This window comes from Neomonachus schauinslandi, chromosome 4 (assembly GCF_002201575.2).
Source record: "Neomonachus schauinslandi chromosome 4, ASM220157v2, whole genome shotgun sequence".
NCBI classification, from domain to species: Eukaryota; Metazoa; Chordata; class Mammalia; order Carnivora; family Phocidae; genus Neomonachus; species Neomonachus schauinslandi.
The window spans coordinates 147128776-147141780 of NC_058406.1; the positions used below are offsets into that span (position 1 = coordinate 147128776).

A 13005-nucleotide genomic window follows, 5' to 3' on the forward strand; every position below is an offset into this window, starting at 1 on the left:
GCCCCCTTCCCATCAGTACACAGTCCTCACAACAACTGTGAGGGAGGTAAATATTACTACTCCCCCGCTGGTGGAGGAAACAGAGGCCAAAGTGGTTAAAGATTCTGCCTGAAGCCTCAGCTAAAAAAAAAAAAACAAAAACAAAAAAAGGAAACTCAAGGGAGCCAACCTGTCACTCTTCATTTAGATGCTGGGAAAAGACATCACCAGGAGTCCCTCCTCAGCCTTGCTTGCCACCGGCAGGACAGGCCCCACAGCAGAGGACGGATCACCGTATCAGCCATACGAAGCCTACCTCTTTTGCCTTGGACAGTCACCAGTAAGAAGTCACTAAAGTGCCCGGATGAGTACTTCTGAGTTGACAGCTGACAGGAAAGACTCCAAACGAGTTAAATAGTGGACTAACGGGTTAGTTGTAGACATACATTTTTCCAAATACAATTTCACAGATCTAATTGAATCCCTCTGCGTGGGAAACGAGTGCTTTTGTCCCACGATACTTGCAATGTCTCTGTACCACGTCACACACTCACGTCGGAATTACCGAATGCACTGTTCACTAACACTTAATATGTACCTGAATTCCAAAATGAACTGCATGGCTAATCCGGAAAAAAAAAAAAAAAAAACAAACAAACAAAAACCCAAACCTATACACACAGAAATATATCAAGTTTTCTTTCAAGAGAAAGTTCAGCCATAATTCCATTGTATCCATGGCAACTATCACCTGTTAATGCTCATGTTAGTGTATAAAAATGTATTCGTTATATACAGAAAAGATTATCAAGTACTGGTCAATAAAGTGTATGGCCGACCCTGAGAATAAATTTTTGCTTACTCAAAATATTGATTAAGTAATACAAAATAAAATGAAATTGAAAGATGCCTATTCTCATACTTGGGAAGAAATGTCTTTAGAATGCTATACACCTTAATAGATTTAAAGACATCCCCAAACACCAAACACTGTAACTGTATTGATATGTTTCCAAAAATACTCTGAAAAAAATTTACAAAAACGTAAATGTTAAAAGCAAGGCATTATGTGATACACAGCATGTAAATCTGGTTTTCAAGATAGTGTCTAAACACATCGATAAAACTATGTGATTGGTCATCAGTTGGCTGTAAAGAAACAGCATCTTCATTGTCCGTCCACACACGTCCACACACATATGCACAAACCAAGAGAATCCAACCAATCTTGAAATTCTTAGTAATTGTACTGACGGGGGCAGGGCTGATGGACAGCCCAGCCATTGTGCTTGACTTGCCTAGAGTGGCAATCCCTGGTAAGATTTTGGCGACGAAGGCTATTTCTGTTCAAAGACTGTCTTTCACTATGTTCTTTTATCCACTGGGAAGGGCGAAAGCTCTTGGGTTGTTCCAGAAAAGCTGTATGAGCTGCAAGAGCTGCAACGTAGCAATGGATGTGCTGCCCCATTTCATCCTGAGACTCCACCCTGAAACGGAAAAACACGGGGATGTATTAAGTAACAGAGTGTGTTATTAATGAACTTGAAAAAGGTACTTAGTGATTCAATTTGCCACACTAATTTGTTTATGGCTGAATGAGAGCTTAGTGTCTCATGGCTGACAGACAAGTTTGTATTTCGTGACCACACTGACTGATAATGATAGAAAGGAGAAGCCCATTTTTCATAGAGATATGACATATAACCCACAGATGGTTAATTAGGTAGACTGCATTTTTCTAAAAAGTGCTTTAACATTTTGAGTGAATTTCAAGTATGCAGCAAACGGCATTTAGATAAGCTTTTCTGTGAGGGGGACTAACATTTATTGAATACCCGTATTTGCCAACTGTTTTGCAAATCTGATGTATTTAATTCTCACCATAATCTTAAAAGGACAATATTCTAATTGCCAAATTTTACTGCTCAGAAAGCTAAGGCTCAGTGATGTGAAGGTCACAATTACTACCTCATGCAACCAAGATTCTAATACAGGTTTTACTCCAAAGACTGTGGTTAGGAAGCAGGGTTGATACTGATGCATTACGCTAACTGCACCTTCACACACATTTTCTGTCTATAAGTAAATGTTCCAGGAAACTAGCTTTAAATCTATATTTAAAAGAAATATGCATAAGAAAATTCTATTCATTTAGCATTTTTCTGGATAAAAAGCTACCTGTTTATTATAAAAGACAACTCTGAGCTTTTAATTGATTTCACAACAGGGCACATTTTGGGATGGCCTTTGCATAGTAATGTCACAAAGACCTGTGGAGAACACATCTTAAAATATGGCTACAGGGCGCCTGGGTGGCTCGGTCATTAAGTGTCTGCCTTCGGCTCAGGTCATGATCCCAGGGTCCTGGGATCGAGCCCCGCATCGGGCTCCCTGCTCCGCAGGGAGCCTGCTTCTCCCTCTGCCTCTGTCTCTCTCTCTGTCTCTCAAGAATAAATAAATAAAATCTTAAAAAAAAAAAAATATGGCTACAAACCACATCATTATTCTATGTTTTCTACATTAAAAGCTATCTAATAGGATAGATATAAGCTATATAAACACATGACATGAGGAGTTTTAAGAGGGTTATTTTATACAACAAGGGCAGTTATAGATTGTATCTGTAATCACTAGAGGAAAACACTATTATTTTTTAAGATTTTTTTAAAAATAGAATTAAAAGGGGTCACATTAAGAAGCTGATAGAAAGAAGTTAATATAAAGACAGCAGCAGTTTTTAAAAGGTGGGCATTTTGAGTCCTTAGTCTTCCTGATCAGACTGATAACACATATTACACAGTCTCAAAGGGAATATACTTACTCTGTGCCCGTGAGTCTTATAAGCAGCTTTTCCTGGCCCTACAAATGTTAAATGGTGAACTATTAAATCACTAGTAAGATTTAAAATGCTATTTAATTTTACTGTTAGGACATGGTGCATTTTCTGTAATTAAAACTGGTTTACTATGGGTCATTAAAGGCACATGTATTATTTAAGATTATGATAGCACATAAACCTCATAAACAATACTTACAAAGGCCAAAATATAATAAAACACTCTCTGAAGCCCATCTGAAATTATGAAACACCCTCCTCTTACATGCTTTATGGTAATATCCCCAAGGATAGACAGGATGGAAGCTATCTAACTTTTAAAGACATCATTTATTTCCTACTCAGAAAATACAGATATTTACTAAATAGCTATCCTAATTTTGGTAACACCTGATCTATCTTGGTTTAGTGGTTGTTTTTTTTTAAGAATTTGAAATCCAGAAATAAAGATGCTAAAAATTTTTTAGTTATTATAAAACTGTGATAATTTGCAGTACTTTCCTATGTTCAGAAGGAATTCATAGAAAGTGAAGTGTGTTCTTTTGATCCTATCTATATGGAAAAGTACATATTTAACTTTCCTATATGTTATATCAAAACAGAGAACAAGATATAAAAACAAACCAGATAGAAAAAAAATGATCATTCTGACTGCATCAAAACTGCAAACACATAACCAGATGCAGAGCATGGTCTTGGACTAGATGCTGGTTTGGATAAATGAGGTGAAATATTCTGGACTCTAGTGCAGAAAGCGGAGTATGGTGTGGGTAGTAGATGAAGTGAAATTTTACCGAGAAGAAAAAAGTACAGATCATTGCCTAAAGAAGCAGGTTATAAAACAGTATATACAGCTTGATCCCATTTGGGTTAAGAATGTGTTTGCGTGTTCGTGTGTGTGCGCACGCGTGTGTGTGTGCTCACTCATGCACGTGCACGCGGTGGGCACAGAGAGAAAAAAACGACCTAGAAGGATGTGCCCGAGGGGGTTAACAGTGTTCATCTCTTGGTCGTGTGAATGTCTTTTCAAATTTTTACTCTTTGCCTTTTCTAATTTTCTGCAGTGCACATGTACTGCTTCTGGAATAATAATATTATTTACAAAGCTGCTGTACATATACACACACACTTTAACAACTGAGAAGTAAATATACAAATATCAGTATGTTTAAAGTGACTATTAATCATGCTAAATTCTTGAGTGGAATTCCACAGAGGGGGGATCGGAATCAGGTGGGAAGCATTTCTGAGAACTTAATTTTGAATCAACTATAAGGCAATTTAATCAAAACCATGTCTAAGAAATTTTAAATTTTTGTTGGAATGCCTGAAACACTGATCTCTTGATAAAGCGCTGAATCAAGCGCCAGTTCAAGTAACATTTCCCATCAAAGATCTTACCCAGTATAAAGCCAGGTAACTATATAAGCAAATTGTTTCTCAGTTTGGTAAAGGATATGTTCATCCTCACAGAAGATTACAAAATTACTTACAGTATTCAGAGTTGTGAGTGCAGCAAACTCTGGTAAACTTAAATGAATGAGCTGCCTGGGTTTTGTTTGTATTTGGCAAACAGGAAATAGCAGAAGATATATACAATGATCCAGTTAGTTGAGTTAGAGCCCAAATAATCTAAAAAGAGGCCCTTTGGATTACAGGGCTAACTACAGGAACATTCTGAACTGCTCCAAAGAGTCCACGTCACCTGTAGTGCTGACAGGTATTTGGGAATTAGGGACAGCATCCCCCAAATACCGTAACGCCATAGGCACATTCCACTAACAAGCACTGTGAATAGCCAGACGTTGGGCTGATTAACATGGCCACGGGCTTTATTTTAGCAGGTGGAAGCAATCTTGAATATACTCTCTGGATAAAGGCCATAGAACGTCTGTAAGTTTGCTTCGGAACATAGCAGTCTTTACTGACCAGGCACTCGCCCTGAACCTTTCTAGGCCTTCAGCCTATCTGCCATTCAAACAGAGCCTTTCAGACCAATTAGGACTTCCAGATAACAGGAAAATATTGTTTGGGTATGAAATCTTTCCTCTGTAAGGCAGGAAACAACTCTTTGGGCAACATGTTTCAGTAAAATTGCTATTCTGCTTCATGTTTAAGATTTGTCAAGTTTTCGAGGTTAAGTGCCATTTGATGTGACCCAGCTAAGACTACCTGGAAGAAAATAAGAGTTTTATTTTAAGATATACTACTCTTGGGGCGCCTGGGTGGCTCAGTCGGTTGAGCGTCTGACTCCTGATTTCGGCTCAGGTCATGATCTCGGGCTTGTGAGATCAAGCCCCGCGTCGGGCTCTGGGCTGAGCGGGGAGCCTGCTTAAGATTCTCTCTCCTTCTCCCTTTGCCCCTCCCTGTTCGCACGCTCTCTCTAAAAAAAAAAAAAAAAAAAAAAAAAGATATATGATTCTTGTTGAATTTGATACCCCAAATAACTCAGTGTATAAAGTGCCAGTTACATTGAGACACATAGCAGAAATGCGTCTTTTCTTCTCTGTCACTAGCAGAGTGCTGTAAATCCAACAGCTCTCCATTATATAACTGGGGCCATGTTCTAATGAATTTTTTTTTTTTTTTTTTTTTTAAAGATTTTATTTATTTATTTGACAGAGAAAGACACAGCGAGAGAGGGAACACAAACGGGGAGTGGGAGAGGGAGAAGCAGACTCCCCGCCGAGCAGGGAGCCCGATGCGGGACTCGATCCCAGGACTCCAGGATCATGACCTGAGCCGAAGGCAGTCGCTTAACCAACTGAGCCACCCAGGCGCCCTCTAATGAATTTTTTTGAAAATCTAAAATGAACATGTTTTTTCATACCATCCACTACCTTGTGCACTATGCACGTGCTTTCATAAATCTCTAACAAGATTACTTTCCATCTTCTAAAAAATCAGCTTTGACTTGTAGTAGAAATAAATAAACTGCATGCCAAACAGACTGCTTGTGGATAGAGTAAAATACAGTTAACCCCTGAACAATTCAGGGGTTAGGGGCCCCAACCCCCGTGCAGTTGAAAATCCATGGGTAAGCTATGACTCGCCCAAAACTTAACTGCTAAGAGCCTCCTGTTGATTCGGAAGTTTACCAATAACATCAACAATCAATCAACACATATTCTGCATGTTATAGGTATTACCTACTGTATTCTTACAATGAAGTAAGCCAAAGAAAATGTTATTAAGAAAATCATAAGGAACACAAAATACATTTACAGTCCTGTACTCTGCTTATTGAAAAAATTCTGTGTGTAAGTAGACCCATGCAGTTCAAACCCATGTTGTTCAAGGGTTAACTGCACTCACAACATACCTGGGGCTACTTGGGTCAGGACATTCATCAGTCCCACAGCTGGCCTCACCGATACCAGGGCAGGAGCTATGCACGGCATAGACAGACATGCTGGGATGTTCAATGAGAAGGTTTTCCATAGGACTGGTTTCCACCTTGAGAGTAGTTAATCCACCTGCAGTAAAACACGGGGGAGGGGTGATAAACCAGCTCTCCTCCATCGGACAGGACTCAAACTGGAGCAAGCAGGAATCAGTTGTATCAGCCAAGCACTCAAGAGATGCAGGTAAACAGGAAAAGACTGGAGGGTGCTCAGTACGTGACTCTTCACTGATGGCTTCGGCTTTGGCTCCCGCTGCTGAGAGACCAGCGCAAGCGTCTACATCATAGTCCACGTTCGTTGATGCGGTCCCATGGGAACAGGAGTATCCCGATGGTATCACATTCGGGGCACAGAAAAAGAAGAGACGATACTGTTAGCTGATGTTCACATTCCTCTTTTCGTTTAGGTGAGACACAGAACCATTTATATTCCCTCATAATGATTATAAAATGATTTCTGAGCACCCAGTGTGTGTGTAGTGTGGTGTAACCCTGCATCAGATGGATTACGGCGGCTCTGGGGAATGGTTTTGAAGACTGTGTCTATCCTGCTGAGTAAACGTGATGAGCAATGTGGGCCACTGTTCATCTAGCACAGGATTTCCTATTAAAGTGCATCTGATCTGAACAGCGTAGGAGAGTTGCCAAACTGGAAGATCTGACGTCAATCAATTTCACTGACTGATCATCTGGCACAGGATGTTGCCTGCAATTTTTTTAGACAAATTCTTTTCAGGCTTCAAAACCTTCAGAGTTACTGGTTTACTTTTGCAAAAACTGAGACGCGGGGTTTTCCATTTTTGCTGTGATGATTAACAGCTAAGAATACCTTACCTATGAAGTCAACAAGAATCCATTCATCATCTTCTTTCTCACTAAATTCTGGTTCTTGGTTGGAAGAAGTACTGACTTCACCCACAAACATTTTATTCAGTCTCTGGAACATGGTTAAGGCAAGATTGAGACTTTGGCGGGATGTCTTTACGGCTGAGATTTCAAAACACTGTCTTCAGTCAGCCTGATGGCACGACAGGAGATTAAAGTGCACAAGGTGCTTATTCAACTTAGGCGAGAGCAAGAAGAGTCATTATCCCTAAAATAAAATAGGAAAAAAAGGTTATTTCCAATCAGCATATATTTATACAATATGTGTGTGTGGTTTCGAAAGCATGTACCCACACACGCACACACCCCTTTAGAAGAAAGCTCAAGCCTTAGCCTGTAGCTACAAGCCGTTCCCTTCCTACAGGTGTCAAACACAAGAAATGCAGTACCTCTTTATTTATAAACCATTATGAATTGAGTACTCAAATGCAACCTGTAAATCAATGTGAAATGAAAGGGAAGGAGGTGGTTGTTTTTCACATCTGTGCTTTTATAAGGGATAAATCTGACTCATGTAGTTCAAGCTGAAATACTGCTTTTCTATAAGAAGAAGAGCAAACACCAGATATTAACGGTCTTGCTATATGACATTCAACTGCCCAGAAGCTGCCAAAGGAAGCCTGCAACAGTACTGGATGACCACCAGCTTTCCTTGGCTCATTTTCTCTTCTGTTCTTCTATATGACTGTAAGCATACTTAATTCCATTTAAAAATCAGTAAGTACAGCATAATCATACAGTTGGCACAGAGAAATTTACACTGTAGAAAATTGAGGAGGACAGCAGCTAGCCCTGGAAACCATTCACCGTGTGGCGGCAGGGAGGGAGGTGCTGTGGTCAACACGCCTGGGTTCAAACGCTGGCTCTGCTGTTTGCACTCCATGTGAGAGAGAAGTCATGCTACTTCAGTTGGCAATATTCTACCTCATGGAGTTCTGGTGAGTTCTTTTTTTTTTTAAGGGAGAGCACACCAAGCAGGGGAGCAGGGAGGGGCAGAGGGAGCAGAGAGAATCTTTTTTAAAGATTTTATTTATTTGATAGAGAGAGAGACAGCGAGAGAGGGAATACAAGCAGGGGGAGTGGGAGAGGGAGCAGCACGCTCCCCGCTGAGCAGGGAGCCCGATGCAGGACTCGAACCCAGGACCCTGGGATCATGACCTGAGCCGAAGGCAGACGCTTAACCGACTGAGCCACCCAGGCGCCCGAGGAGAGAGACTCTTTAGGCAGGTTCCATGCTAAGCCCAACGCACGTCTTGATCTCACAACCCTGAGATCATGACCTGAGCTGAAATCGAGAGTCTGATGCTCAACCAACTGAGCCACCCAGGCATACCCCAGTGAGTTCCAAGTGAGGAACTGCGGCCTTGTCTGATCTTAGTCCAGAATTCCAGATTTATATAACCATTTCTCCCTGGTTACCTGATGGCCATATCAAACCTAACACATGCCAAAGAGAACTTCTAATTCCCCCCACAAACCCACATACACGGTCCTCCTTCACAGCAACAAGCAGCAGCGCCCAGCATTTATTCAGGCAAAAACCCAGCAGTTACTCCTTCTGCTCCCTCCCCAAGCCTTCAACCAAACTTTCACCAAGTCCTGTTGACTCTAGCTACACATGTGCCTTAAATCTGCCCACTCCTTGCCACCACTTTCAGCCTAGTTGAAGCCAAGCTGGTGTCCCTCTGGACTCTGCCGATCGCTACCTCCCTGCCGGTCTCCCTGATCCTACTCTTGTGAAATGGGATAATGCAGGCAACCTACTTAGCAAGGCACTTGGCACAAAGTTCTCAGTCAATGTCAACTATTATTCTACAAATATTTACTGAGTACCTACTGTGCATCAGGCAGAGTGCTAAGCACAGGGGAGGCAGCAGTGAATCCGGCCCTCCCATGGCAAGTGTTAACAACCCAATGTGATGAATGCCACGGAAAAAGAACGGGGTGTTCCCCAGATTTAGGCAGGTAGTGGTCAGGAAGGACTCCTGCAGTAAACGACTTTGGTCTTGAGTGGTTAAGATCAAGAATGGAGGAAGCCTATAGATGAGTGAGAATGTGGCACCTTCTGTATGACTCAAGATCCAGATGGATGGTCATGACAGCAGGCTGGGGGTGCTAAACAGGAACCAGATCCTATGGGACCTTCTAAGCCAGAAGTTACGTACAGGGAGGGAAAAATCAAGGATGACCCTCTACCAGAAGCCAATGGGGGGGGGGGATGGTGGGACCATTTAGTGGAAGAGCCATACTGCAGAAGGTGTAGGTTGGGCATTTTGGACATGCTGAATTTGGGAATCTGCAAGTCACGTGCTTGGTGTTGTCTACTAGGCAGCTGAATATATACAGGGCTTTGGAGTGCAAGGGCATGGTCTCAGCTGGGGGCACAGATTTGGGAGTTGTCAACACAAAGGGGGTAATAGAAACCATGAGTAGATGAAACCATCAAGGGATGGCAAAAAGCATCCACTAAATGATACTCTTTCTCATGAGCAGCAGCCTTGAATCCATAACTTCAGACTCTTGACCCTTCACTTTCAAAACGATCATCATTTTTAGCTATAAATGTAGTTATAATCTGTAGTGGAGGAGACTCTTGGTTGAATGCTTTATGTGCAAATGGGACTGCTACAACTGTCTGGCACACTATTAGGAAGGTGTAGTACTACAAATGTGTTCAAATAAATGACATTTGAACACTTTTGTGGTCACAATCCGTCATCATCAGCCATTAATTATTAAAAGAGAGTAAACAGGAAATGTTACTTGCATAACCAGTCTTCCAGAAACCCTTCTGGAAAGCAGCATGGCCAAATCATGAAGGCTGGAGCTCTAGTACAGAATTCAAATTCAGCTTTATGTTCCATGTAAGAGAAGTTAGAAGAGAAGTGGGCTTGCGTAGTTTGCTTGACCTACTGTACTGCAGTGTTACAGTTATATCCTAAAAGATGAGCTATCACAAAGTCAGATGTAAATAAAGGTTTCCAGCATATAAGCTAGGAGGGAAAAAAAGATACTTAAAAAATCTTCCCCCCATTTCTCTTGAATTATGAAGGCATATATTGGCCCCAAGTACAATCTAGTGTCTGCTGGACCAGTTGAGAGAATAATCCCAATTTTCCAGAGTATAAGGCTGGCCTCAGGCCCTGTTATCAGCTAGGAAGCTGGAGCTGCAGGGTGTAAAGCAGAGTACCCCACAGAAAACCCCTGCTCGTTCTGAATGAGCACCTGTCCCCCAACTGTGATGCCACAGGAGGGTAACTCACTGGGGCCCAGGCCAGTTAAGGGGCAGCTAGGAGGCAGAAAACAATGCTGGCGCCATTGTGGCTGGGCAGCTGTGGGTTCCCAACTGCAAACTATTCCCCCTCTGGCTACAGCTCCAAACCCATGTGATGGAAGCCAGCTTATGCCTAGAACATATACAACTCTGCCACAGGAAAGGTGCCTCTGGAGGAACTTTCCACAGGGCACCACAAGTCCATCTTCTTTTGGTTTCCTGAAGTCAGAGGCTGCCTTGAGATATCCCATATCCCCGGCAAGGGCAACCAACCTTGGGTGGGCAGAATATTCAGGAGCCCAGCCAGGCAAGGGGAGAGCTCATTCTCATCTGTCCTGAGTCAGGGCTCATATTTACATGACACACCTGTTGAGGCCCCGTGGGAAGGACAAAGACTAGTTTGGGGAGAGGTGGAAGGAGGGCTGGCCTGGGCACCAGCAGGAGAGGGTTCTGGCTCTCTCTCTACCATAGGTGGCTGGAGCTAAACAATCTTCTGAGACTCAGTCTCACCACCGGAAAAATGGGGAGACTGTGTTGGATCACCTCTTTACTCTCCCTATAGACCTCTAGCACAATGAAGAAGTGGCGTTGGACTAACTTTGCAAGGTTCCTTTGGTCCTGCTTTCTGTAGGAGTCAGAAAGGACAAGGAGCTGTTGGAGAGCCCCCAACATGCTAAAGTTGTTCAGTGAGGTGGCCGCAAGGCACATCAGGTGAATGAGCACTTGAAATATGACTTGTTTGTCCAAAAATCTGAATTTTAGATTTTATTTAATTATAATCCATTTCAAATTCGAAAGCTGACAATTGAGCCAATTTTTGGAAACTTTCAAGCACGTTCTGAACAACTGATTAACTATTTCCAATGAAAATTTTACATATGAATTAAGACGTGATGTGTTTAAAATATACCAGAATGTATTTCCAAAGACTTAGTGCCCCCTCAAAAATAATGTAACATATCTCAATAATTTTTATATTAATTATATGTTGAAATAAGAAGTAATTTTGAAATATGTTAGGATAAATAAAATGTATTAATAAAATTAATTTCACCTATTTTTCTCTCTTAATGTGGCTACTAGAAAATTTAAACATACATATAACTCACATTATATATTTCTACTGGACAATGCAGTTCTACAAAAATCTCTAAAATCTTGATAGCCTAACCCTATGACCCAGCAATTGCACTACTGGGTATTTACCCCAAAGACACAGATGTAGTGAAAAGAAGGGCCATATGCACCCCAATGTTCATAACAGTAATGTCCACAATAACCAAACTGTGGAAAGAGCCGAGATGCCCTTCGACAGATGAATGGATAAAGAGGTGGTCCATATATACAATGGAACATTACTCAGCCATCAAAAAGGATGAATACCCAACTTTTGCATCAACATGGATGGACTGGAGGAGATTATGCTAAGTGAAATAAATCAAGCAGAGAAAGTCAATTACCATATGGTTTCACTTATTTGTGGAACATAAGGAATAGCATGGAGGACATTAGGAGAAGGAAGGGAAAAATGAAGGGGGGTGGGAATCAGAGGGAGAGACGAACCATGAGAGACTATGGACTCCGAGAAACAGACTGAGGGTTTTAGAGGGGAGGGGGGAGAGGTTAGCCTGGTGATGGGTATTAAAGAGGGCACGTAGTGCATGGAGCACTGGGTGTTATACTCAAACAATGAATCATGGAACACTACATCAAAACCTAATGATGTACTATATGGTGACTAACATAACGTAATAATTAAAAAAATCTTGACAGCCTAACCTCCCAATTACCCAGAGACTGGCCCTACCCAGTCACTGCTATCCTTCACCTTCGCTCCTGCCCAGGAATGGAGGCTCCTAATGGGGCTATGTGGAGCTGTAAGTCAAAGCAGAGCCTCAGACTTCACTTCTCACTACATGTCACAGACATTTTTTTTTTTAAAGATTTTATTTATTTATTTTGACAGAGAGAGAGAGAGAGACAGTGAGAGAGAGAACACAAGCAGGGGGAGTGGGAGAGGGAAAAGCAGGTTTCCCACTGAGTCGGGAGCCCGATGTGGGGCTCCACCATGACCTGAGCCAAAGGCAGATGCTTAACGACTGAGCCACCCAGGTGCCCCACAGACATTTTTTTTAAATTTAATTTTTTTTAAAAGTAAACTCTGCTCCCAACGTGGGGCCCAAACTCATCACTCTGAGATCAAGAGTCTCACACTCTACTGACTGAGCCAGCCAGGCGCCCCAGTCATGGACTTTTTGATATTTACAACTCTAGGGCAATGATAAAACCAAAGTGAAAATTCCAGAGAAAGCATGTGTCCTAAGAGGACAAATTTACAAATACAATTCTGGAATTTAGCAAAGAGGTAGGGTCAAAGAAGGCCAGGGAAAGGTAGCACTGCTATTGTTTGGGGCATCTGCAAGCTTTCCACAGTAACTAACCAACCTCAGCCAATCTACCAGGGCAGTCTCACCCCAGTGGAGAAAAGAAACAAAGTATCTGGGCCACAGCATTTCAAGAAGGCAGCTTTGTCCCTGTTCTCCTGGCTCAAAATACCTCACAGACACACACAACACACACACACACACAGTCTTTTTCATTATAAAAATTAAACAAAACTACATTATA

General features: G+C 41.9%; 1 protein-coding gene across 2 annotated transcripts; it reads right to left on the bottom strand.

Annotated features, from left to right (window-relative positions):
* Positions 1–283: 283 nt before the first annotated feature.
* Positions 284–7501, bottom strand: TP53INP1 (tumor protein p53 inducible nuclear protein 1). Of its 2 annotated transcripts, XM_021688245.2 has the most exons (4): positions 7053–7241; positions 6138–6495; positions 2801–2838; positions 1393–1466 (listed from the first exon to the last, which is right to left on the bottom strand). In XM_021688245.2, exons 1-3 carry the CDS (start codon positions 7162–7164, stop codon positions 2817–2819), a joined length of 492 nt encoding a protein of 163 aa, XP_021543920.1. In that variant the 5' UTR covers positions 7165–7241; the 3' UTR covers positions 1393–1466; positions 2801–2816. The 2 variants fall into 2 exon arrangements, with proteins under 2 accessions (XP_021543921.1, XP_021543920.1); XM_021688246.2 differs by lacking the exon at positions 2801–2838 and having other exon boundaries at positions 284–1466; positions 7053–7501.
* Positions 7502–13005: the final 5504 nt, after the last annotated feature.